Genomic DNA, 27,083 nt, shown 5'->3' with positions numbered 1-27,083 from the left:
ACTTTATAGCTCATGCTGGCCTTGAACTCATAATCTTCCTAGCTCTACCTCTAGAGTGTTGGGATTACAGGTGTGTGCCATGGCTAAAGAAGGACTTTATTATTTTATGTGTGTGTGTGTGTTTGCCTACATCTATGTCTGTGGACTATGTGTGTGAGACTGGTGCCCAAGGAGGCCAGAAATAGGCATCGTTTCCCCTGGAATCGTGAGCGCCCTATGGGTGCTGGGCATCGAACCTGGGTCCTCTAAAAGGGTTGCTAGTGCAGTGAGTCGTCTCTCCAGTCTCAGGAGGGACTTTTCTAGGCAAAAGAAAACCTAGCCGTGTTTCTAGGCTGTGGGGAAGGAGGAGGGAGAGGAGGAATTCTGGTTGACCCCAGCCCCTGAAGGGAACGAAGGAGCAAGGACTGGGTGTGGGTAGGAGCAGGAAGGATAAAGGGCTGGAGTCAGGGCAGGAAGAGTGAGTCCAAGGTGGGCAGGAGAGCCTTCAAGAACGCCAACCATGAGCCTGTGAGATGGCTCCGCTGGAAAAGGTTCCTGAGTGACGTCTCACAGGTGGGAGGAGAGAATGGGCTGCAGCAAGCCTGACCACCTCCACATGCCAGAGTCATGTGTACACACACATGTACACACAGAATAAATAAAATTTAAAAACCCACAAACATGCCTATCATTCACTGACAGGGCCAGGGATGCTGAAGACTCTGAGGCAGTCTGAGGAGGCTGGTGCTGTGACAGCGTGTCTCTGAACAATGTCTCACATCTTCTGAGAATATCAAGATTTACTGACCTGAGTCCAAACAAAAATACAACCTCATGTACAGTTTCACTCTTGTTTTGTTTTTGAGATTTATTTGCTATGTATACAGTGTTCTGTCTGAATGTTTGCCTATAGGTCAGAAGAGGGCAGCAGATCTCATTATAGATGGTTGTGAGCCACCATGTGGGTGCTGGGAATTGAACTCAGGACCTCTAGAAGAGCAGCCAGTGCTCTTAACCTGAGCCATCACTTCAGACCCCTTCCTCTCATTTTGTAAATGGTACTTTCAAAGTGTTTCTATCTCATCCCTGTAATCCTAATCATTTTAGGTTATTGCTCATCATTAAAACAATGTTCTTTCGAGCCAGGTTGTAGTGGTACAGATCTTTAATCCCAGTACTGGGAGGCAGAGACAGGCAGATCTCGAGAGTTCAAAGCCAGCCTGGTCTACAGAGTGAGTTCCAGGCCAGCCAGAACTACACAGAGAAACCCTGTTTTGGAACCAACAAAAACAAACAAGCAATTTCGTTTTTGGGAGAGATAGCCTTACTATCTTCAGCACAGAACCAGGTCACACAGTGAGACTCTCTGTCCCTGTCCTCACCCCGCCCTGCTCCACACTCTTATCAGTCCTTGGATGAATCAGGGTGGAGCAGGGAGAAGATCAAGGACTTGGGTTCATTTGTGCCTTGGCTTTTGGCCTCTCTCTTCATGATTGCTTGGCTCCAATGCACCTGTCACCCCAAGATAAGTGGAGGTCTAAAGTCACCAGCGCTGTCCTGGGGGCTCTGCAGGCCCCCTGAAACTCGGCCTTTGTTTGAGTCAGGTCATGTCTAAGTGGTGTTGGGCTCTGAAGACACAGCCTCTTTCCTAAAGATTCCTTTACTTCTCTCCATTGTGTGGGCAGGACCAGGAGCCTTATTGGCTGGGGGACTTCCGGGTCACCGTGACCTCACAAAGACTGTAAACCCAGCCTGGGCTGGGGGGAGCCCAGGTAAGCTGAAGGGTGTCTTTGGGAAAGTACCAAGGGTGGGGTCAGCCTCCACAGCCTCCACAGCCTCCACAAGGCAGTTACTACCTTGACCCCAACCCCGGTTAGGTAAAAGTCTCCTGGTCTGGCTATAATCCCACAGTTGTTACTTCACACACTTGGATTAAAGTTGTCTTTTCTGTTGCCATGTGGATGCCCCACGTGGAGGTAACACATTAGCAGCTCAGGGCTCACAGACAGGGCTAAGCTGTCGGTCTTTAGAGTGGGAGGGCGGGAGAACAGGGAAGGTGAGAGAGAGGCAACCGAGTGGGTATCAGAGCCCGGGAAGGAGTACAGAGGACCTGGGCTTGAGCGCCTCTTGTCACTCAGGGAAGGATGGCGTGTGGATGGACGTCTGTGGAAGGCCGAGAGTGGCCCAAGAGGGAATGGGATGAAACTCATGAAGGGCAGTGATATCTGTCTTGAAGAGCTGTCATTCATTCATTGATTCATCTATCTGAATATATCTGCTCTGCACCGGGCACTGTGTTGTGCTCTGGAAATGGGAGTAATAAGATGGACAGACACCCAGTTTGTATTCTAGTATGGAGACATAAGAAAACAGAGGAAGAGGGTTCCTCAACAGTATTTGGGGGCTCAGGAAGATTTCCTGGGGAGGCAGCCTTCAAATCTGGTCTGGAATGTGAAGATTAGGCACAAGCCAGGCAGTCTGGAATGTGAGGAACCAGCGGCTTGAGTCAGATGAAGGGCTCAAAGGCAGAGTGGGCAGCTGGTGGAAGGGGCAAGGCTCTGAAAGGCTCTACAGCAAGAGAAGACTCCAGTACATTGGAGGTGCCAGAGAAGCAGAGAATGGTTGAAAAGTGAGTTCAAGGCCAGGGCAGGATGTGGCTGGAGAGGTGGCAGGAACTACCTGTGTCCTGAGGTCCTGGCTAAAAGAAACCCAGAGACCAGTGTGCAGACCCCTGGCTGTCATTCAAATTGCTGCTCATTGGCAGATAATGCTCAAGATTGATTTTTGTTTAGTGATGGCTGGGCATGTTAGTGCACCCCTTTGATCCCAGCCCTCAGCTGCTCAGGCAGGAGGATCGCCAGTTTTAAGGCCAGTCTAGGCTACATATCAGTTTGAAAGGCAGCCTGGGTTACATTGTGAAAACCTATCCAAAAAAAACCAAACCACACAAACAAGCATAAAAAAATTAACAATGAAGCAACACCGCTCTTATGGTTGTTGTTTCAGTGTTTTGGCATGGATTTTTTTCAGGTTTACTCCAGGTTTGCGTACTTTCTCTGAATCTGTTGGCTTGTATCTTTTATTAATCAGGGATGATTTTAGTCATTATTACTGTGAATGTTTTTTCAACGCCCTTTCCCCCGCTGAGACCCTAAGAGTAGAATGCTAGAAACTTTGTTATGGTCCCCGAGTCTGCTATTTTCCCCTCTTGCTTGTATTAAATGCATTTATATTTTATTTATGTTATAGATTTGTTTATTTATTGTTTATTGAGACAAGGTCTCACTATGTAGTCCTAGCTGGTCTGGAACTCACTGTGTAGACTGGGCTGGCCCCAAAATCACAGAGATGCTGCTATCTCTGCCTCCCAAGTGCTGTCTCCTTCTTTAATTTTTCCCTCTTGAGGCATGCAATCCAGTCAGGGCTGGAACTTGCTGTGTATCAGAGGGAGACATCTAGCCCTTCTGCTTTCCCGTTCCCCCAGGGCTGGAATACAGGCCTGGAAGATCATGCCTAGACAGAGTAAGCAGATCTTAATGATTTGTCTTTGAGTTCAAGACTCTGCCTTCTGTCTCTACTACTGCATCTATCAGACAAGCTTTTCAAAACTCAGTTATTGGGGAGAAAAGGAAACAGGAATCATTGCTTTGAGAATGTGTTCCAGTGGCAGTGGAAGGGTACATTCTAAGGAGGCACATAATGCATTTTATTTGTTTATTGGACTTATTTATTTTTGATTGAGATAGGGTCATATTCTCTATCATAGGCTATCATTATGTAGCCCAGGCTGAACTCAAACTCCTACTTCTCCTACTTCAGCCTCCCAAGTATAGGTGTGAGTTACCATGCCTGACTTTGTTGTTGCTTGCAACAAGGTCTTACTCGGTAGCTCAGGATGGCCTCAAACTTGTGATCCATTCTCAGCCCCCTGGGCCCTGGGATCTCAATGCTCCCCAGCACACCAAGGTCTGAGAGGCTAGATCTTATATTAAGTTTCATTGGTTTGTTTTTTAGACAAGGTCTCTTTATGTAGCCTAGCCTATTTTGGGACTCACTGGGTATACCAGAATGGCTTTGAACTCATGGTGCCATCCTGTCTCAGTTTACTGGTTCTGGGATTTCAGGTGTGCCCTAACATACCGAGCTGTTTGTTAAATGTTCTTACACACACACAGTAGCTCTATGAGGATAGAGAGATCATGGAAACAGGAACATCCAGAGGGGATATGTTTAATACTCTGGCCGTGATGATCATAGTCTGTATGTATACATATATCCAAACTCATCGAAATATGTACATTAAACACAGACATTGTATTTGTTTTTGTAGAGCAAGGTCTTGTGTAACCCAGGCTGGCTTTGAAGTCTGATCTTCCTGCCTCTCCCACCCAAATGCTGGGATTACAGATGTGTGACAGTTCCTGCTCCTCTTTTTGTTAAAAGTTAATTTTAAAAATATTTTATGCAAATGAGTGTTTTGCCTCAATTATGTTTGTACACTGTGTGCATGCAGTGTCTGCAGAGGCCAGAAGAGGCATCAGATCACCTGGACTGTATTGTGTGTGTGTGTGTGTATGTGTGTGTGTATGTGAGTGTGTGTGTGTGTGTATGTGTGTGTGTGTGTATGTGTGTGTGTATGTGAGTGTGTGTGTGTATGTGAGTGTGTGTGTGTGAGTGTGTGTGTATGTGAGTGTGTGTGTGTGTATGTGTGTGTGTATGTGTGTGTATATATGTGTGTGTATATGTGTGTGTGTATATGTGTGTGTGTATATGTGTGTGTGTATATAGTGTGTGTGTGTGTGTGGTGAGTGCATGTGCAAGCGCCTGTGTATATGACATAGAAAAAGGTCAAGCACAAATGTAGGTCCCTCATCAAGTGAAAGGAGGAAAAACTGATGGGTATAAAATTCAGATCATGGCTTTGGGAAGAAACTCGAAATCAAGGAGCCCCAACCTTTTAAACCCCTTGGCTACAGGTAAAATAGTTTTTGGAGGTGATGGTGCTTTGCAGGCACCAGTTGTTAGGAATGCACATGGCTTCCCCTGGGCACCAAGGTCCTGATTGCCCTTTGCCCCAGCCTCTAACAAAAAGGAATAGAAGGGTAACATAGGAAAGTCTTCTGCAGGCTTCATACTCCCTGCCAGACACTATTAGGGCAATGTCTGTATAGGACAGGGAGCTATTGAAGAGCACAGAACCAGTTCTTGTTCAGGTTCATTCACTCACACTAGTAAGATGAGCTGATCTATGAGCTGGGGACTACACAACTTCAAGTGCATGGCCTTTCCTAAGCCAACCCATACAGACACAGGTCAGTGGAATGAACAAATGATTTAGAGAACATGAGCGAACAAGAAATGAATGGGAGAGCAAGCAAGCTAGTGAAAGAGTGGATGAGCAAAGCAACAAGAAGGTAAACCAAGACTCCAAATGTCACTGAGCGCTTCCTGTGCTCGGATGCTATGGCAGATGTAAATGAGCAGTGAGCAAGGCAGAGGTGGTTCCTGGGGTATCCTTGCCTAGTAGGGAAGCCAGATGTGTGTGCCAAGAAAGGGAAAGCCAGCAAAACTGCTCTGAGACCTTACAGGTGGCCTTCACCTGTTTGGGGGACCTACAAGGGCACAGCTTTAAGTGGTAGCTGGGATAGGGAAATGGGAGAGAGATGCCCTGCCTGTGGAAGGCCCAGCCCTGCAAAGGTGAAGTGGGAGGGAGAGGGGGATATGAGGGAGTTTAAAGAGGACCACACAGGGTGGTGCAGAAGAGGGCTTTAGGTTCTGCTAACAGCGGGTGACTGCTCCAAGGACAACAGGAAGCCATTGATGAGTTTAACCAGAGGGTAGGTGGCACAGAGATGGTCTTGGTTTCTATTTCCCTGACTTGATTTCTTTTGTATGTCTTCCCAGGGGCCCACTCCTGCTTAAGAACACCATGCTGGCAGGTGAGCTGCTCTTATAGATCCTATAGGGAGAGGGTGGCTCAGGGATAGGGGCAAGAAGCAGGGGATTGGGTAGTTTACCCACAGTTAGATTGCTGGGCAAGTAGGTTCCATCTCAGTAACTGTTGGGTACTCTCTTGCCAGGATATTGGGTGCTCTGCCAAGAAGGGACCTCTGAGTCTCTGGGATGTGACCACATGCAGAATAGTTCTAATGACTTAGGGGTTTGTCCCAAGATTCAGAGATCCTTGTTGGTGAACTGAGGTCACGTGGGCCTGGCTGAGTATTGGATAACTCACAACAAAGTACTTTATTCTTTCTGTCAACCCTTAAGTGGGAGAGATTGCTTATTTGCCTGTTTATAGACTGACTTGTATGCCTGGCACTGTCTGGGAGTTGGAGATGCTCTGGGATCCAGTTTCTGCCCCCTCCTCCATTTCCTTTCCCCTTTTCCTCCCTTCTGTCATGTTCTTTCTTTCTTTCCTTCATTTTTGGAGATGGGCTTGGCTTGAACTATCCTCCTATCCCAGCCTCCTAAGTGCTGGGGTTACAGGTGTGAGCCACTGTGTCTGGTGAGAATAACTGCAGTTCTTGACACCTAGAGCTCCTCTCTAACAGGGCTCAGTCAGTCATTAGAATGAAGAGGGATGAGCATTTTGGTAGGTGTAGTGGGAGGTACTAAGCCAGAGGCTATTTGTTCAGAACACAAAGTGAAGGGGAGCAGGATGCCATCATCCATTGACCAGGGAGGTCAATATCCATGGCATGGAATAGAGCGAGAAGGAGCTGGTGTGTGGTAGAGCTGGGGAGAAGGCGCCGGTGACAACGAGAGACCCTCATTCATGACTGGAGGACAGGGTTCTAGCAGGCTTCATTAATCTTCTCTCTCAGGAGTGCTTCAGGGAGCCCCACAGTCAGCAAGAAGGGACAGTGGCATTAAGAGGCCTTCAGAGTGGACATGGCCCTGAGTCGGGGTGCTAGTCTCATTCTCCACGAAGACCTACAGAAGACTCAGAGTCCCAGCTCCTGTGAGGTTCCAGGAATAGTGTCCAGCACCATGCCTCGGCCCACCCCAGACCCGGCCCTCGCTCCTTTCCCAGCACATGGCTTGGCTGTCACTCCTGTCCTTCATCCAGTTCTGAGTCCTGACCCGGAGGGGGCCCCTGGCCTAGTGTCTAATGACCTCCCCGTTCCCAACGCCAGTGGAGCCATGGTCCCAGCCTCCATCCAGATCAACAGCTGCTATGTGGACACTACAGACCCGAGTTCGAACCATATCGCCAGGCCCAATTCATCAGGGACTCTCCACCCAGACTCACAACCAACTGCAAGTCCCAGCTCTACCCAGGCCACTATTTTAAGTTCAGAGACTCCTTCTAGGCCATTCTCTGAGAATGTCTCCAAATCTCTCTCAAACAAGGTTTTTGATTTGGGTCAGAGTAACTCTAATCCATCCAGGCCAGAGCCAAACCTGTTTGTAAGGGCTCTTTCCAGGGACGCACTGGTCCGGAGTCAGAACATCTCTAGGCAGGGCTCACAGGTGCCTCTTCTTCTGGCCTCCAACACTTCTTTGGACCGTATGCGTTCCGGGAACATCTCCAAGGTGAACTTAGGTCTAGTCCCAAACCCAAGTGAGTCCATCACATTGACTTCACGTACTATTTTTGCATCTGTTTCCAAAGAGGCCTTGAGTGCATCCTGGAACACAGGCTCCAAGGGGTCCATCAGTATGATTTCCAGCAGCCAACCCAGGTCTGGTTTAAATGTGACTGTCACTCAGGCCTCACGTGTCAGCCTGATCCCTGGCTCCAGTGAAGGTCTCAGTCTGCACTCCAGTGCCCGAGCACCCAATTCCACTCTCTCTCCCTCATCCTGCATGACCCTGATCCTGGGCTCTGAGTCCCTGAGCATAGACTCCAGCTTCATGGTAAGCGACACCTCCACCTTGACCCTGAGTAGCCAGCGAGATTATTCTGAGGACAACAGCATCCGCACCATGCCCCTGGAGGAGAATCCGGGGAAGTGGGACAGCCTGCAGGGTGTCACGGCCTTCCGCAGCCCCCCTGAGGGTGAGTACAGAAGAGGAATGCAGGCGGCACCCACAGCTCATAGTACGGTGGTCACCATGCTCTGGCCGGGACGTTGGCCAGCTGTATGACTTGGGAGTTGCTCAGCCTCTTTGAGTGTCAATTTCTTTAACTGTGATATGATAATCATTCTTTTTTTTTTTTTTTTTTTTTTTTTTTTTTTGACAAGGTCCCACTATGTAGCTCTGACTGGTCTGGAACTCACTATGTAGGTCAGACTGACCTCGAATTCACAGAGATCCACCTGCCTCTGTATCCCCAGTGATCCCCAGTGCTGGGATCAAAAGTGTGTTCCACCAGGCAATAATCCTTCCTTCCCACTTGTCATATGCCCCATTCAGAATGTCTTCCTCTTTTATATAAATGTCATCCCTGATTCTCTAGGCTGAAGTTTGGCCGGAAGAGCAGGAAAACTCTAGGCTTAGCACGATCTCCTCTACAGAGATTTGAAGAGTCCACTCAGGCCCTGACCTCTGGAGCCAATGCCTCCCTCCTGATATGCAGGAGGCCTGTTGCTGTGTATTCTCTCAGTTGGTATTTCTGTCATACTTTTTGGAGACAGGGTTTCCGTAGCCTGGGCTGGTCTCGAACCTGCTAGGTGCTGGAGGATGAACCTGAGTCTTCAGATCCTCCTGCTGTCACATTTGAAGTGGAGAGATTACAGGTGTGGGCTACCACATCTGGATCAGTCTTTTTTTGTTCCTGCACCAATGCCATGTTGTGATTTTGTGTGTGTGTGTGTGTGTGTGTGTGTGTGTGTGTGTGTGTGTGTGTGTGTGTCACAGTGGTCAACCTCAGGTGTTACTCCTTAGGAGCCATCCATTTGTGTTTTGAGACCACCAGGGTCTCTCATTGGCCTGGAGTTCACCGAGTATGCTAGAGACTGGCTGGCTAGGGAGCCTCAGGGATTCACCTGTCTCTGGTCTCCAGCATTGAGCTTACAAACACAGACTACCAATATTGGCTTTTTCAATGGTTCTGAGGCCCGAACCCAGCTCCTCGTGGTTGTGTAACAAGCGCTTTTACCATCTGAGCTGTCTCCTCAACCCCCAGATTGTGATTTGAAAAGTTATCATGATGTCTAGGAAGGTAGAGAGAGTGAGAACATGTGGCCTGCCTGGGTTATATAGCAAGTTCAGGACCATCCTGTGTTATGAGATTGTCTCAGCAAAGTAGAAACTAAATGAACAAAGAAACCCATGCCTTTGTAACTCTGTGTGCAAATCTGCCAGGGTGAGAAGCCATTCTTAAAACCCCGCTCATATTCACTAGCCATTTGTAAACCTTCATTCCTTTATACACTTTCTCTGACTGCTGTTGTTTTGAAACTGGGTCTTGCTGTGTAGTTCACGCTGGCCTCAGACTTGCAATCCTCCTGTCTCTATCTTCCAGGAGTGAGATCGCAGGAGCATGCCACACCTGGGCCTTGAAGACTTTATTTTAAATTAATTAATAAGTTTTTGGTGCTAAAGATCAAACCCAGGGCCTGGGGGTGTGTTGGGCTAGAGTCCTGCTCACTGAGCTGCATCCAAAGTCTGTACGTTTTTTACATAAATGGAGTTATACAATTTGTGGACCTTTGCGATTGGCTTATTTGACAGCAAAGCTTTTTCAAGTTTCATTTGTACTGTAGCATGGGCCAGAACTTCATTATTTTATTTATTTATTTATTTATTTATTTATTTATTTATTTATTTATCTATTTATTTATTTTTGGAGAGTAGTCCTTCGAGTAGTCCTGGCTGTCCTGGAACTCACTCTGTAGACCAGGCTGACCTCAAACTAACAGAGATCCACCTGCCCCTGACTCCTGAGTGCTGGGATCAAAGGCCTGCACCACCACTGCCCAAGCTCAGCACTCCCCAAGCTCAGCACTCCATTCTTGTGTCTGGAAGTATTCTCTCCTGTGGATATTTACATTTTATTTATATCTATTTGTTGAGGCAGGGTTTCTCTGTGTAGCTTTGGAGCCTGTTCTGGAACTTGCTCTCTAGACCAGGCTAGCCTCGAACTCACAGAGATCTGCCTGTCTCTGCCTCCCCAAGTGCTGTGATTAAAGGCATGTGCCACTACTGTTCAGCTGGCTATTTTAAGTAATGTTGCTATTGCCACAGTTGGGTAGAGCAAAAGCCTGTCTCTAGGAAGTCCCAAGGGAAGTGTCATGATGCTTGCCCTAAAAAGTTCAAGTTGAGCAACCATGAAGGCAAGAAAGGAACTTTATTCTCAAGGAATCCTGTGGGTAAGAATGGAGGACTCATGGGTTGGCACTTGTCTGGGTGCTCTCGGCAGTTCTGTTACAGGGATGGGAAACACAGTTAGGGTTGGGAGAGCTGGGGCTTTCTATGGGGTAATCCAGGTGTGCTTGGGCTGGCCAAAGGCTGGTTGATAGTTACTTCCTCTGTTATCTCAGGAATGGCCATGCAGAGAACTTTGTCGGTATTGTATGAGGTGGTCTGAGTCCTTTTATCTTTCTTAATATCTTCATCAGACCGGGAGTTACTGGGACTAAGGTAACTGTAGGGAAGAGAGACCAAGGAGAGCCTGGGAGGAGGAAACAGAAGCAACATGGGGTTGCCTGTGTCAGTGACTGGGCCTTCCTGGTAGCAGAGTCCCTGGCCATGTGACAGGTGTGAGGCATGTCTGGCTTTTGTGTTCCTTCCCTAACAATAACAGCTAACCTGTAGGAGGAATGGCATCCAATGCTAAGAGCCTGTTTATGTATGCTTGGCCATTTGTGTGCCTTCGCTGGAGAAATTTCTATTCCAAATCCTTTGCCCACTTTTGTTTTCTCCTCCCCTCTGTCTCTCCTCCCCCTCCCCCTTTTTTTTTCTGAGACAGGATCTCACTCTGTAGCCCAGACTAACCTGAAATTCACTAGATAGTCTTGATTAGTCTTAGGTTTGCAGCAATCCTCCTGCCTCAGATCTCCCAAATGCTGGGATTACAAGCATGAGTCACCATGCCTGGTTTTAATTTTAAAACATTATAAAGTGATAGAACTTTATAATTCATGCAAGTTCATGCAAGACCTTAGGTTCTTTACTCAGAGGAGGAAGGGAGGGAGAGGGAGAGACAGAGAGAGAGAAATAGGGAAGAGGGAGAGAAATAGGGGAGAGGGAGAGAGAGGTATAGGGTGATAGAGGAGAGAAAGAGAAAGACAGAGGGGAGAGAGGAAGAGAGAGAGGGGAGGAGGAGAAACTATTTTTTAATTTATACAGGGTTTTACTCTGTAGCCCAGGTTGGCTTGGAACTCCTATTGAATTCTGGGATTCTAGGTGTGTGCTACCATGCCTGACTGTTCACTTTCATTAGGTATACCTAGACACACATGCACCTATTACATGTGTGTCTGTTGTACGTATGTGCTCCAACTCAGCAAGTGCTTTATCCGTGGAGACTTCTGCCCCTTAATGTTTTCTAAAAATCATTTCGAGAAGCACACAGAAAAGCAGAAAACACATCATTAAAATCTTTCTTTTTTCCCAATTCACTTGTTAGTAAGCTGCCAAGCGGTGCCCCATCACCCCTAAATTTTCAGCACATTTCTTACAAAAAAAAAAGCACAAAATACAATCACCATAAACAAAGCATTAATATTTATGTCTCTCCACCAGATTCTCACCCCCTGTTCAAGTGTGGCCAACTCTCCCAGCACTGTACTCTTAGCCCAGGCTCTAGTTCAGAGGCTTGTCATTCTGTCTGTCCTGTTCTGCCTCCTTCTGTCCATGGTCTTCCCTGACATTCATTTCCTTGATGCATGTCAGGCTGTGGGTTGGTGAGGTGCAGAGATAGCTGGGCAGCCATACTGGCTTTCTCACTGTGTTCCTACTGGTGGCTCATGGTTTTGACCTTGATGATTGCTCATCCCGCCATCTGATAAGGGGGCTGCCCTGGGTTCCCCACTGTAACAGCTCGTGGTAAGGGGGTGTTAAAGACACATAATTATCCCATTCCTCCAAACTTTCAACTTATGGGTGCATTTATTTGTGTCATTTTTTAGTTTATTTAAGGGCTATAAACTGGCTGCTATCATTAGTTATGTTGAGAAGATTTCCTTAGTTTGGCCAGCTTAACTTCCTCCAGGAAAGCATGAATATTCCTCCATTCTTTCTGATTTCCTGGGCCAGATGTCCCAGGCTCAGACCTCCCTGGGACCTGCCATTTCTCCTAAGAGCCTTATATTCAGAGGAGGATAGTGTTAAGAAGCCAATGTCTTGTACCAGTTGTGTTCTCTTCCCCTCAGCCCTCCAGGGGCCTCCAGCAGTTCAGCTTCCAGAGATCCTCCTGAATCCCAGAACTCCCAAACCCTGGTGGCTTTGACCTCAGATGGATAGAGATCTGGTCTCCTCCACTGTCCCCCCCAAACAGAAGGTTTTATTGACCCTCCTTAGCTAAGTACCCATCTCTGGTCCTGTCAGTTAGGGGAATGGGGCACTCTTATTGGCCAAACTTGGGTTGCAGACCAATCCCTCTTAGAAAAGGAGAAAGGGTGGAGTTTTACCCAATTGCTGGGAATAGAGACCTACAGGAAAGACTGGGTCTCTTTTGCCCAAAGCAAGGTGAGAGATCCAGGCTGAGAAAACAGCACTCAGCCACTGTAACAAGTGTCTATTGATGGGATAAACTCCGAGGGACACGTGTTTCCCCTTATCCTGGAGCCAGGAGAGGAGAGTCAGGCAAGGTGAGGCCTGAAAACAGGACGCCTAGGGAACAGTAGCAGGAGTAGCGAAAACCACCTGACCGGAAGCTTGCCTGGAACTGGACAGAGGCCGGTGTAGACAGCGCCAGGCATGGAGGAGAGCAGGGAGATAAGTCTGGGGAGGTGGACAGGGAGACTGACCAGGCAGAGCCACAATAGCAAGATCAATGACTTGACACAGAGTTTCACTGAAGGCTTCTAGGGAGGGTCCGTGGCACGAGCTGATGTACATTTTCCCAAGCTTTGCTGGTCTGGTGAAGGAGTGAGGGTTTGGGGAGAGCTGGGAATATGGTGTCCTCTCTTTCACTGAACCTGTGGCGTGCAGGAACCTCCGAAGATGTGAAGGCCAACGTGTCAGAGAAGAGAGACGATGACAACAAAACAGCTATGGTAAGCTCAACTCCTGGCCCACTCCTCCCTCCCTCCCCTCCCTCCCCTCTCCCCATCCTGCTCTCCTTGCCCACCCTCCTCTCTTCAGGTAGAGTCCTGATGCTTGACCTTAGTTGGCCTGGAATTTGGTATGTAGAGTAGTTTTGCATCGAGCTTGTAGCAATCCTCCTGTCTCTGTCTGTCTCCAGGGTGGTATGTGTCAGCATACCCCGTCCTGGGTTGGCCCCGCCCACCTTTCTTTGGCATCTCCTCCCTCCTGGGAACTCTGTGCTGTCTGATGTACTGAGTGCTCTCCAGACCCTCTTGTTGCCCATTCCTCTCCATTTTAGTTTCCTTAGTGCCGTTGTGACCAAAAGACCTGGCAGAGACAGTTTATGGGGAAAAGGTTCATTTTGGCTCATGGATTCAGAAGGTTTCCGGCCAACACGGTTAGGGGAGGCAGGGCGGAGCAGTCGGTTTATGGCAGTGGGAGTGTGTGTGGCAGATTCCACACATCCAGAAGATTAGGAAGCAGTGAGAGGGAGTCAGGAAATGGACCAAATCCCCAACACCTTTCCCCCAGTGTCTGGCTTCTTGCATCCAGCCCCTTCCTCCTAAAGGATTCAGGGCCTCTCCCCATAGCATTACCAGCTGTGTGGATGGAGCGCTCCAAACACAAGCATGTGGGAGACATTTCAGACTCAAATCACAGCAGTCTCTCCCACTAGAGTCTTCCACAGGCCAGGCATCATTGTCTGTCTAATACCTGAGCCTTCGGGGCGCAGAGCAGTGCTTGTCATATAGTAGGTGCTAAATAAAAGTCTTTAACAATCGAGTGACTTGTGGGAGGGGCTCTGAAAGGGACGGAAAGGCTACAAATAGTTTTACTGAGTACACAGTCAGGCCTAACCCAGGTCTGGGGCTGTGCAGCAGAGGAGGCCAGGCCAGTAGGGGCAGACATAAGCGTGGCACAAATGTGGGTGTGGTGGTATGAGTCTGGAGTCAGGAGCAGTGTCCTCATCTATTGAGTGGGCCTAGTGAAGCTTAAGTGAGGCCCTGTCAGACTGCTAGTACAGGCAAGGCAATCATAGCCATCATTCAGCGAGTTGGATGGAGCCCTACAAAGTGCCCAATGCTAATTCCAGCTCCAAGCACAGAATAGTGACCCGATAGTTTGGTCTGGGGAAATTGACCTACTCCCTTATTCTTGTTACTCAGCGTTAAACCTGAATGTCCACTTGTGAGCAGCTGTCCTTGACTATTTATTCTATACTGTTACCCTTCCCCCTTTCCAAACTGTGATTGATAACCCAAAGCAGGTCAGTCCAGTCCCATGCTGGGGAAGGTAAGAATTCACAGAGTTACTTTCTCCTGGTTGCAGTTTGACTGGACTCAGCTGGGTGGCTCACCTGTCTACATTGTACAGACAGGTCCTTAGGGGGCTGAAATTCGACCATCTCTTACCTGCCAGGCTCCCTCTCTGCATGGGCTCCTTCCTCCTTAGTCTAGCCTGGGTTTCCTTTCAGCATGGTGTCTGGGTTCCAGAAAGGAAAAGCATGCACTGGCACAAACCCTGACATACATTCCTTTCGTAACAGTCTGAGCCAGAGCTGGAGGAGATTCTGTCCGCTGATGGGACAAGTGGGAAAGAATTTGTGGCCATCATTAACCTTCCATAGTCTGCATCAGATCAAAGTGGGGTCCCCCCCACTGTGTAATGTTAAGTAAGCTATTCATTTCATGTGATCTTATCTTATTCCTTAAGATGATGGGAATCAGTGGATTGACCCAGGCTAATGGGCTCCATCTCTCAGGTAGCAGAATGCCTTAATCAGACTGGAGTTTAGAAGCTTAGAAGAAGTGTTACTGATAGTAGAGTTTCAGGTTGAGGTGTATGGACCCTTTCTGCCCTCCTTTAGTTGATTAGAGAGGGAGGGGAGCTTTGCAGCCCCTCAAATGCAGACTTCAGGAGCCATCCTTCGCATCACATCATCAAGGTTTTCCATTAATGTTTGACCACTGAGATACAGAAACGTGTCCCTTGCCTTGGACTGTGATAATTCTAATTGCCAGTTTGACATAATCAAAAAATCACCTGGGAAGAGAGATTCAGAGAGAGTGTCTGTGAGAGATTACCTTGATTACATCAGTTCAGTACCTGCCCACTGTGGGTGGCATCATTCTCTAGGCAGGGATTGTGGACTGTCCCAAGAGGGGAAGAAAGGAGTTGAGCACTTAATGGCACAGATTCTTTGCCCCCTGCTCCTTGCCTATGGATGGCATGTGACCACTAGTCTAAAGCTTCTGTCCTGTGACTTCCCACCACACTGAACTGTGATGTGAACTCAAATGTGAACCAGAATAAACCCTTTCTCCCTTAAGTTGCTTTTGTTGGGGAATTTACATTTGTTTACTTACTTTGGTTTCTTTGAGATGGGGGTCTCCCTGTGTAGCTCTGACTGTCCTGGAACTCGCTGTGTAGACCAGGCTGGCCTTGAACTCACAGAGATCTGCTTGCCTCTGCTTCCCCAGTGCTGGGATTAAAGGCGCGTGCCACTATGCCAGATTTTGTTGGAGCGATGGGGAAGTCTCACTATGTGATTCTACTTCCCACCGCCCTGAAGGTAGAGAGCATCGTCACTTTCCAGAAGAATCAGGAAATGATGGAAATGAAAGGAGAGAAGGAGACAACGATGAAGAAGATGATGGTGCGGGAGCCACAGGCGGGGCTGTGGTACTGGGGGGGATTCCTGAGTCCACCAACTGGTCAGATGGCCGGAGTGAGCTGGGAAGGGGACAGGAGTAGGAGGCAGGCCTCCTGGGTTTGAGGCTCAGTTCTGCCCACTTCTCACTGCCCCCACCTGCCAAGAGGGAGTAGGAACAAGTTATTTCCCTTCTCTGAGCCTCACTCTTCCCATCTCAAAAATGGGAGTGATTAGGCCTGTAGCTTTGCTTGTGGGAGGACACAACTCAGTGGCTAGTCCATTGTGAAGTCTGTGTAGCTGGAGAGCAGTTACTATCCACCCATTCTTTCCCTGGAGACCCCTCTTGATGAGCTCCCCGAAGCAGCTCCTTAACTAACCATTAGGATGAACCGGGCACCACTCAGCATGGAGCTTACACAGTTATATTTGGTTTTGTGGTCCTTAGAGAGAGAAAAGGGTAAGGGGGCCTAGGTCATACAGCTGTATTTGCGTCACAAAAAAGAGTTCCCAAGTTTGAGCGCCAGAACACACTTGAAAAGCAGGGATGGTGACACACATTTATAACAATCCCAGTGCAGAGGAGACAGATTACAGGCTCTCTGGCCAATCAGACCAGCCCAACTGGCCAGCTTTGGATGCCAGTGAGAGCCCTTGCCTCAAAACTCAAGGTGCATGGCTCCTGAAGAATGATACTCTGGCCTGTGCATACTGGTGCACATGAACACACACACACACACACACACACACACACACACACACACACACCTGCCCATACACAATGCATAAAAAAGAAAGTTCTTCCCTCTGATACTTTAACTGATATCAACTGAACATCTACTGTGTGTAGGTGTTAGACAAGAAGTAGGAGGACGTTTGAGGAATTTGACTGGGCAGCTCTCAGGGGCCATGCCTGGTGCTTATTCTTGGGTCAGTCCCATGGTCTAGCTGTTGGCTGCCAGGAGTGCACCATGGGAACTCTCCTTAAGAAGCTCTCCACATGGGATGAACAGATCAGGGCCCTGAGTGTTGAGTGGTCTTGAGCTGAGGACTTGAGATTGGTCTGGGCAGAAGCTGGCTCTCCTACCTGTCCAGTGGGGGAGTGTGCCCAGTCCCAGGGCCTGCATGACCTTCTGTCTGAGCCTGGGAGTCAGCCACAGCTGGCTCTTACTACTCTGTACTCCCTTCCCAGAAACAGATTCAGGAGGAGCCCCTGGATTCCCTCCTGAGCCCCATCCGCCGGCAAGCCATGGAGATCCTGACACAGCTGAGGTAGCCACTGTGCTCTCTTCCAAGCCCTGCCCCTCCTCCCATGCCTCTGTCCACTCTGAACCTCCCCCCCCCCCACCGTGTCCCCAGGGAGCATGTCGCCTCCACACCCTTGCATCTCATCTGATCCCGGGTGGCCTAGCTGCATCAGGTGCCCTCTTCCCTCACGGCACACCTCGCATCCTCTCTCTCCCAGTCGTACCAAGCCTGTCCTGAGTGTGCGGGAGAGGGTGGAGCTAGTGAACACCTGTGTGCGGAGTGTGTTCTCCCTGCCCTCGGTGCAGGCCATGCAGGAGAAAGACGAGGCCAGGGCGGAAGTCATCCAGGTGAGCTGTGGTGCTACCCCTCCCCCATCGGTCTTTAGGTTGGGGACATCCCCAGAAGGGACAACCCACAGGGATGAGAAGGGGGCTTCCTATAGATAGTCTGCACACACACACACACACACACACACACACACACACACACACACACGCAAGCACGCACGCGCATGTGCACACACACGTGGTCTGGAATGACTCATCTCCCCAGTGTCAGCCTGAACACACACACACACACACACACACACACACGCACGCACGCACGCACGCACACGCGCGCGCACGCGCACACACACACACACACACACACACACACACGTGTGGCCTGGAATGACTCATCTCCCCGGTGTCAGCCTGAACAGGCGCTTGATAACTGCTCAGCAAATTCAGGAACCAGGGCAGCAGTGGCTCCTAAGGAGGGTGTGTCCACTTGTAAGCCCCATCCTGTATCAGGGATATGGACAGAGGCCGCAAAGCCATAGGAACGGGCCAGGATTGGAGGGTAGGACTGAGGACTGGGGCGTATGAAAGAGGACGGAGGAAACCTGGGCAGAGGCCAGGAGGAACAGAACCTCATAGGGGTTCAGCCAGAACCCTTAAACCTCTGTATTTATTCCTGGAGGCGCCGGTGGGGGTGGGGCTTAGCTCTAGGATGCAAGGAGAGCTAGGGTCAGGTAAGAGACTGAGTGAGAGGGGGTCCAGCTGATCCTTCACTTAGCAGGTGTTAACCATGCCCCTCTCCACTATGGTAGTCTTGCTGCCGTGTGAGGGTGGAAGAGGAAAGCGCTGTCAGGGTACCAGAAGGAGTATGGACGAGGGACACACCTAGGAAGGATGGGCAGTGTTGCGATTCCTTGAAAGAGGATGGCATAAAGAACTGGTACAGAACCGGGCGTTGGTGGCACACGCCTTTAGTCCCAGCACTCGGGAGGCAGAGGCAGGAGGATCTCTGCGAGTTCAAGGCCAGCCTGGTCTACAGAGCTAGTTCCAGGACGGGCTGCAAAGCCACAGAGAAACCCTGTCTCGAAAAACAAAACAAAACAACAAAAAACCCTGTACAGAACCCATTCCAACTGCCAGGACGACAAGAGGTCCTGTGTCTGGAGCCTAAGGGTGAGACAGGAACTCTGAGAAGAGAGCTTAGAAGGGGAGGAGTCAGACCACACAGGCAGGTTCTGGGTTCAGGATTCTCAAATTGGTGCGGAGAGGACTGGTGGAAAGAACAGGCAGCCCTCTTGTAGTTATAAGTATTGCCAGCAGAGGGCAGTGGTGCCTAACAAGCGGCAGCAGCGGGTGGGAAGGTTGTAGGGCTTGCTTGGTTGTGGTGTAATTTTAAGGGCCATTGGTTCCGAGTGTGTGACATTAGGAGGCTGGGACAATGACATCCTAGGGGATAGATGTGAGGAGCCAGCAAAGGGGATCAGATAGGAAAAAGAGGGGCTTCTCAGAGCAGTTTGAACCCACCACTCAGCTTTGCCTGTACTTAAAAGGCAATTTCAGGACTGTAGTATGGGCAAATGATGAGGAACCTGGGCAGGGGACATATGGCTTCCCTGAGGGTCACCTGGGATCTGGGTGGGTCTAGAAGTAACAGTTCAGCCAAGAGGCAGAGCATTTTTCGAGAGGATAAGAGCCAGATGGGCCTGACGGCTCTCCAACCTTAACAGTCTTGGGAGAGAGGGCCTGCAGTAGTCTTTGCTCCTTGCTGCGTGACCTTGGACACGTGTTCCTGGATTTGTAAAATGAGAAAAACAATTTAAAGGCAAAGTGATGGAAGACACTCCAATTACCAGGCACTTGCCGGGCTCGTGCCAAGCAGTGGATGCCAAGCCTCTGCTCCCCGCAGCCACCTCCCCCACCCCATTGCAGGAAGCCTGGGGACACTAATCCCCAATTTATTGCTAAAGAAACTCGGATTCACAGAGAGGAAGTGATTTGTCTAATATTATACATTAGGTGAGGCACAGAGATGGGGCTGGAAAGCAGCTGTTGTGTGTTCAAGTGTGCCCTCCTCCGGGACCCACCCAGGGAGTGTCTGGGGCTGGCAGCTATGCTGGGAGCCCCCAGAGCCCTGTCCTCCTTCTGTCTACAGACGCTTTACCACCAGACCTTAGATTCCTTGCAGAAACTGCTCAATGCACTCTTTATTGAAGACCCTACCCCCGCTGGACTGAGGAGCATCTTGGAGGTGCAGGGCATGGGAGCTGGGGAGGCAGGGGGAGGCAAGGGGAGGCAGAGGGAAGCAGGAAAATAGCTTAATAGAAGTGGGAGGTGGGCCCCAAAGGAGTGGCTTGATTCCCGGACAGTGCCTTGAACCAGTGCTTCCCTGTTGGATTTTATGCCATTCTATTGAGTTTTTGGTGATGCTGGGGGTTGGACCCAAGCCCTCATACCTCTAGGCAAGCTCTACCACCGAGCCACACCCCTAGCCCTTTAAAACAACTTTTTATTTGTAGACATTGTCTCAGTGAGTTGCCCAGAATGGCCTTCAACTTTGGATCGCCTCGCCCCAGCCTCCTGAGTGGCTGGGGTCACAGGCCTGGGCCTCTGCTCTCTCACTGTCTACCATGAGTCTACAGCCTCCCTGAAGCTCCAGCTTTTGCCTCACCCCCCTTCTCCATCCGATCCCCATCTCCTTCCCTGACTCCTCTCCCTTCCTCAGGTCTCCCCCCCCCCCCCATCTGTCATTGAGCCACAAGAGGAGGGCGACTATGGCAAATTTGCTTCTTCTGGAAGCTTCTTGCAGACTATTGGCTTACTCATGGGACAGCAGGAGCTGGCAGCCAATGGTAGCCGAGTCTCTCCCTTGTCCCCACAGCCCCTAGGGCCCTGGATGAACTCTGGAAAGGCCCATGAGCGAGCTCGGGCTGTGAACAGCAACGTCTCTGTGCTGAACCACACACTTGTGACCCTGCCTTTCTTTGTGAGTGTCCCTGGAGGGGTGGACACTCTGGTGACCCTTCTCGGTTGATCCGCTGCTGTCAGCGCAGACCATCTAGGTCTGCTTGCCCTGAACTATGTAGCTACAGACTCCCTCCCTGTGGTTATGACACTAACAGATGTCCTCGGGGTTCCCAGCGCTGGGTCTTCTGCTGGGGAGGCTCCTTCTCCGTATTGGGGATCCTGATGAAGAGATCGGCCGGGAGGCTCTGGACGGCATCGCCATCCTCTACACTATCCTGGACCTCCAGAAACGTATGCCCCACGCCAGGCCCCTAGCAGCTTCACAGCCAGGGAAGGGAGAGTGGTAGTGCTGGTCAGCTGGAGACAGGCAGTAACGGTCAGGTGGGGGTTGGGAGCAGATGTAAAACCCTCATCTCCGTGGAACCAGGGGCAGAGATACAAATGGACCTTTACTTTCAGTGCTTGTTCTGTTTTAGGGACAGGGCATTACTATATAATAATATAGCTCAGTCTGGCCCCCAACTTGTAATGATAACGCGGTTAAATAAGGATCAGGATAAACAAATAGGCCGAATAGATGTTTATTCAGGGAGAAATAACTTACAACCTAGACAGATGAACACCAGGAAATTCAACCCGATCCTCTCCTGTCCAAGAAAGAGAGCGCCTCTCCTGGCCCCCTCCGACCTCCTTCCACAGGTCACTCCGCCCATGGGCGTGGTCAGTGCCACAGAACTATCTCACTACATAATCCTCTTCTCAAGTACTGGGACTATAGACATGTACTGCCCCGTCTAGACAGCAAATCCATCTTGATGGAAACTGCCCTTCATTAACTGAGCTTTTCCATTTTTGTTCCCATCTTAATTTCTCCTTCTCATGGTACCATGTGTACCTAGGCATGATGGGTGTCATCTTCTTTTGTCTGTCCTACTAGACTGTAATACCACGAGGGGAGGGCGGGGTCCTCTGTTCTTCTCCAGTATAGCCCTGGCTGGCATATGACCATGTTCACTGACTTCATTAGGAGCTAATGAAGGCCAGGTCCCCCCCCCCATTAGAATCTGGAGCCTGTGAGAGGATCTCCTGAGATTAGGCTTCAGGGATCTCCAGAGATGACACAAGTCTACTGCTCCCAGGGCCACCCAGCTCAGCTGCCTCCAGACTCCTGCCTTTCTTTTCCTTAGTCCTGATTCTATCTCAACCAGGAAACGTTGGCTGGTTGATTAGCCTCCCCTGACCGTGGAGGGAGAGTGGCCTGCATACTAGACCTGGTGTGGCCCTCAACTTTCCCAGCTGGGTGACCTCAGGCAAGCACTTGCCTTGCCTAGATTTCCTCACCTGTATAGGGTTACAGCAGAGTGTAATTCATAGCTCTTGTGAAATATTAAATGCTGTTCTTCCTAAGAGTGCACGGGAGGAGACCAGCTTGGGGCTCCATGACATAGGCACTTGTCACACAGAGCTTTCTTCTGGCCATGCCCCCACCCCGTTCTGGGGTCTGTCTGGGGGTCTCTGCTCTTTCTCATTTCTGGCATTTGGGTCAATGTTACCTGAGAGATTCCTCCACTGACTCAGGGCTGTTCACAACCCTTAAATGGTGGGTGAAAGGTAGTCTACAATAATGAATAATGATCATCCCTAAGATGGGGATGGCATAGACCAAAGCAAGCCTACCAGAGGGGGCTGGAACTGTGGGACACCCAGTTTAATTTCACTGCAGGTGGACAATGAGTCATTGTTAAGGTATTTGAGTATGATCTGTCCTGCTGAAATTCAGGTTGAGCTGAGTGCCCTGTGTTCTTTGGGAGAGCCACAGGTGACAGTCACTCTGGAGGAGGAGAACAATTAGTTTGGGCTGGCAATCTGTGCCAAGTGCAGGGTTAGACCGAAGCTGGTTCTGCCACAGAACCCCAGTTCCTGCTGCTGGCAGAGCGTGCTCTATACACTCACACTGTCTCGCTGACCCTTTCTTGTGCCCAGGCTTTGGATAGATTCAGTGTGTTCAGGAAGGACTCAGGCCTGGCTCTGATGAGGACATAGTCCCTGAATGTGTTTCCTTCCCCAGAAGACCCAGAGACCCTTTGTGCCAGGCACTGCTTTAGCTCTGGGGACACAGCCTGGACAAGAGATTCATTAAGCAGGCCTCCATCCCTTTGGCTTACCGTCTCGTTACCAGGAGACAGATAATAGGCAACAACAAGCAAGCAGAGCGCTGAGTAAGTCAGATGCAAAGTGCGGAGAGAACAAAAGCAGCAGCGGCTAGAGAGATGAGCTTTCTCAAATGGGGTTGCCGGTGCTGGGCCTGATGGCACATCCTGGGCTAGAGACCTGCCTCGAAAACACACGAAACAGACTAGATATGGTAGTGCATACTGCCATCTCAGCACTCGGGGAGCCAGGAGTTCAAGCCATCCTCAGCTGCATAGAGAGTTGGAGACCAGCCCAGATTATGTGGGCCCCTGTGTCTCAACAAAACCAAGCAAAAGCAGGGCCAGACAGTAGTGGCACATGCCTTTAATCCCAGCACTCAGGAGGCAGGGGCAGGCAGATCTCTGTGAGTTCAAGGCCAGCCTGGTCTACAGAGTCAGTTCCAGGACAGCCACAGCCCAGGCTACACAGAGAAACCCTGTCTCAAAAAACCAAACAACCAGAAAACCAAACCAAACCAACCAAACAAACAAACAAAAAACAATCCCCCCCAAAAAAAACTCAAGCAAAAATAATAAGCCAACCAAATAAAAAAATACTGCAGCAACAACTCAAAAAAAAAAAAAAGTATTGCAAAGCTATGGGTATTCAGTGGTTAGAGTGCCTGTCTAGCATGTGTCAGTCCCTGGATTCCATCCCAGAACTGAAAATGGGGTGAAATAGATGTGGCACACATCTTTAATCCCTACACTCTAGGGGCAGAGGCAGATGGGTCTCTGTGAGTTGGAGGCCAGCCTGGTCTGCATAGTGAATTCCAGACCAGTCAGGGGTACATGGTCAGGCCCTGCCTTCAAAACCAAAAGAAAAAAGAAAAGCCCTGGGCTGAGGCAGCAGGGACTCTTGCACACTGCTAGTGGAAATAGAGCTGGGAAATGGTCTGGCATATCTCAGGGTGAACGCATGTCTACTGTGAGTCGGTGATTTCTCTCCTGGCACATCCCTGGCAGAGGCGTCAATATATTCACCAGGAGACATGCTATGTGTCCACAGCAGCATGGTGCAGGAGGGTTGGAAGCAGCCTAGGGGTGCATGCCAAGTAAGACAGGCATACACACTGCAGGCCCTCCCAGCACGGAGAATTGTACCACACCGAAAATGAATGAGAGCAAGTGCCAGATGCTGCAAGGTGGAACCAGACATGAGGGATAATGTTATGTGAGTCCATTTATTAAAGGTTCAAAAGCAAGAAACTTTACCTAGGGGATCAGGAACCAGAACAGTGGTTGCCCTGGGTGCTGAGGAGGGGCTCTTCTGGGGGATTGGTTGTATTGTTTCTTGACTTGGATACCAGCTGCTTGCACATGTCCACTATGTGAAAATGGAGTGTGCCGACGTTGTTTGCTTAACAGACCCCTCAGAGCAATGGTCGGGACTCAGAAGGTGTCTTCTCCTGTAGGAACCAAGAACAAGGAAGAGACTAACAAGAAAGAGCTGTATGAGAACAACAAGCGCTTCTTAGGGCCCTACAACCCTGTCAGCCCGTGCCAGAACATTCTCCGAGTCATTGCGGTGACTACCAGCGGTCCAGGCTCCCGGGCCAGGATGGGAGGGAAATGGGGTTGCTGCTAGAAAACAACCTAGAAAACATTCTAGGAAGGAAGCCTCCTCCAGCTGCATAGCCCTTCTGAGTGCCTTCCTCGCTCCTCTATGGTCTAGCCCAGCGGTTCTCAGCCTGTGGGTCTCAACCCCCACGGGGCCACATATCAGATACCCTGTATATCAGATTTTTTTACATTACAATCCATAACAGTAGCAAAATTACAGTTATGAAGTAGCAATGAAATAATTGTGTGGTCGAGGGTCGCCATAATATAAGGAATTGTGTTAAAGGGTCGAAGCATTAGGGAGGCTGAGAATTATTGCTCTTGCCTGTGACTTCCTTCTCCCGGGTGCATGCCAGCCGACTCTGGGTGCAGGAACCGTATCACCCCGGCTTGTTTTCCTCCCGCTGCCCCCACCTCTCTCTGCTTTCCCTTTTTTAAAAGATGGAGACTGGCTATCCTCCTCAGGCTACTCTGGACCCCCTGGGCTCATGTATTCCTCCTACCTAAGCTGTCCAAGCAGCTTGGGCTACAGGAGCACGTTGGTGTCTGGCTGTGTCTCTGAGCTCTTCTCCACCTGCTCTAACCTTCACACATTAGAGAATGTGTGTGGCGCATGGCACCAGCCTTCTGTTTGAGTTCGGTGGAGTCTGTGCTTCTCTGTGTGTCTCGGGGGATCCGCCCTACTCAGCAGCGTCAAGACCTCTGTACCTACATTTCAGGAATTTGGAGACTTCCTGGGGCCCCAGCAGGTAAAGGACCTGCTGCTAGCAGCCTTGGAAGGCCTGAAGGACATCTCAGAGGCTCAGGGGAAGGACTCCGGGGAGATGATGCAGCTCGCCTCGGAGGTCACGCTCAGTTCGGTGCTGGAGTGGTACCGCCACAGGGCGCTGGAGGTGGTAAGGCCTCTTGGAGGCAGAGGCTGGGATATCAGGCCTTGAGGGAGTCCCCCAACCCCAGGATCCTTCTTCTCCTGGGATAGCCTGCCTGCCTGTGGACAGGGTTGGAGCTGAGCGCTGGGCTGGGAAGGAGTATGCACCACCCCTGAGAGAAACCAGATGGCTTGGTAGGAGTGGGGAGGTCAGTAAGGGGTCTGTCTCACTCCGGGGGCGGGGAGTATCAGGCCCCAGAACCTTCTCCCCATTTCTCTCCTATACTGTGCCTCCTCTCCCCTGTGTTTCCGGTCCCCTCTCCCGTCTGCCCACGCTCCTCATGCCCATCTCTGCTTCTCCAATGGGCCTTCTCCACCTGCTCACGGCGACCCCCAGATCCCGGAAATCATGCAGGGCATCTACGTGCAGCTGGGCCACATCCAGGAGCCGCGGACACGTGAGGTGGCCCTGCTGCCCATCTCCTTCCTGGCCAGCTCCTTCATGACCGAGGTTGTGGTGGCCCTGCTCATGTGCCCCCTCCCACTGGACAGGTACCAAGCAAGGAAGCTTCCCTCCTCTACACCTCAGAGGGCCGAGGCAGCCCTGTCCAGAGAGGCCCCGCCCTCCCCTGCTCCTACACAGTCTGTGGTACTTATGGCTGCCAGCAAGCCCTCCTGAGGGTAGGAGACCCAGGGAACTCAGAGGGATTAGAATCCCTTACACAAGTCTTGCTTTTCTAGTCCAGCTACAAGGGCCACAGTCCTGCAAAGCCCCACGCTCTAACTGTTCCATTGGTTCTTAGAGTTAATTGCTAGTCCTTTCTAATCCAGATGTTATGTACCAAGCAGCCATAAACATGACTGTTTTTTACCATAAGCAATGTTACCTAGCAACGGAGTTGAAATACTGTCTTTATTGGGTTTCCAGGGGAACAGAGCTGGGAAATGAGTGGAAGGTTCAGATGCTCCTGCATTCAGGCAAAAAAAAAAAAAAAGGGGGGGGGGAAAGGAGTTCATTAACCCTTTAGCTCCCGTGGCCCACAGCTGGAGTATCTCCTGGTACAGCAGGTTCTGCTCCTGCTTGGGAAGCTTCCTGCAAAGGGTCTGGGGTTGTGATTCCTGGCAGTCTGTGATAAGGGTAAGGCCTGGGCTCTAAAGGGCTCTGTGGCCTCCACTCCGGCTCCCAGGAGGCAGCTTCAGAGACACTGGATGTGATCCCATCTTGCCTCTGCAGCTCATCGGCGGCAGCAGCAGCAATCTTGGACTGACGGTTTTACCTCCCTGAGCTTTCATTCTGCCTCTGTAAAATGGGAATAATGTCCTCTTGTGAGGGTGAGAAGTCAGCGACTTTGAGCACTTCTAGGTGTCTGCATCTGTATCCTCAGGCATTTGCGTGGTGCCTGGCGCACGATGCCTGCTCTAATGAGTGTTACCAAGTAATACACTATGTGAGAATAAAGTGTCTGAGCCCTGGAAACGAGTTTCTAAATCACTATCAGCCTTCTGCCTCATGGGGAATGTTTTTAGGACTACTCCTTGTGGGCTTGCTCATGGATACCGTGTCATGGGCACTGCACCGCATCCCTGAAACCATATGGCATCAGGTGGCCTCTGCCCGAGGCACCACTAACCATCTTCCTTCCTCCTTAGCAACGGGGCAGAGATGTGGAGGCAGCTGATACTTCGGAAACCCAGCTGTGATGTCCGAGACCTGCTGGATCTGCTCCTGACTAGCCTGAAGGAGAAGCCTGTTACCAAGAAGGGTCGGGCCTCCATTGTGCCCCTGGCGGTGAGGACCAGGCACCTGCCTTCCTTTCCTTCTACCCTACTCAGAACACCTGCTGCCAGAGGGGGTAGGATTATGAGTTTCTAGGCCGGATTAGAGGACCGACTTCACTCTCTCAGAGCAATAAACTAGGCTTATTGCAGCGCTGGGAGGATGGACTGGGTCAAGCCACTCCCCTCTACCCCTAGGCAGCCAGTGGCCTGTGTGAGCTCCTGTCCGTCAACAGCTGTGTGGGCCGTGTGAGGCGCATCTACCCTCAGCTGCTCCTGGCTCTACTCATTCAGGTCCATTATCACATTGGCCTCAACCTGCCCAGCCGTGTGGCTCCGCGAAAGGATGCCAAGGATGCCACACAGCCTCCTATCTTCGTACCTGTACGGTAGGCCCACCATCTCTCTACCCTGCTGTC

The 27,083-nt window shown here is 50.3% G+C and overlaps 1 protein-coding gene across 1 annotated transcript in view; it reads left to right on the top strand.

Annotated features, from left to right (window-relative positions):
- Positions 1-1,718: 1,718 nt before the first annotated feature.
- The window catches only part of Mroh7 (maestro heat like repeat family member 7), a 50,249-nt gene continuing 24,884 nt past the window's right edge, over positions 1,719-27,083 (top strand). Inside the window, exons 1-15 of the mRNA XM_051188358.1 lie at positions 1,719-1,751; positions 5,884-5,918; positions 6,807-7,984; positions 13,027-13,091; positions 15,695-15,778; positions 16,965-17,044; positions 17,238-17,367; positions 19,454-19,549; positions 20,180-20,284; positions 20,421-20,556; positions 23,873-23,985; positions 24,740-24,916; positions 25,286-25,440; positions 26,539-26,677; positions 26,863-27,053. Coding sequence (XP_051044315.1) covers positions 6,874-7,984; positions 13,027-13,091; positions 15,695-15,778; positions 16,965-17,044; positions 17,238-17,367; positions 19,454-19,549; positions 20,180-20,284; positions 20,421-20,556; positions 23,873-23,985; positions 24,740-24,916; positions 25,286-25,440; positions 26,539-26,677; positions 26,863-27,053 — 2,582 coding nt within the window. The 5' untranslated portion in view covers positions 1,719-1,751; positions 5,884-5,918; positions 6,807-6,873. The remainder of the gene's footprint in view (positions 1,752-5,883; positions 5,919-6,806; positions 7,985-13,026; positions 13,092-15,694; positions 15,779-16,964; positions 17,045-17,237; positions 17,368-19,453; positions 19,550-20,179; positions 20,285-20,420; positions 20,557-23,872; positions 23,986-24,739; positions 24,917-25,285; positions 25,441-26,538; positions 26,678-26,862; positions 27,054-27,083) is intronic.

The sequence above is a fragment of the Phodopus roborovskii genome, unplaced genomic scaffold (assembly GCF_943737965.1).
Source record: "Phodopus roborovskii unplaced genomic scaffold, PHOROB, whole genome shotgun sequence".
NCBI classification, from domain to species: Eukaryota; Metazoa; Chordata; class Mammalia; order Rodentia; family Cricetidae; genus Phodopus; species Phodopus roborovskii.
This window is presented reverse-complemented; position numbering and strand designations above follow the sequence as displayed.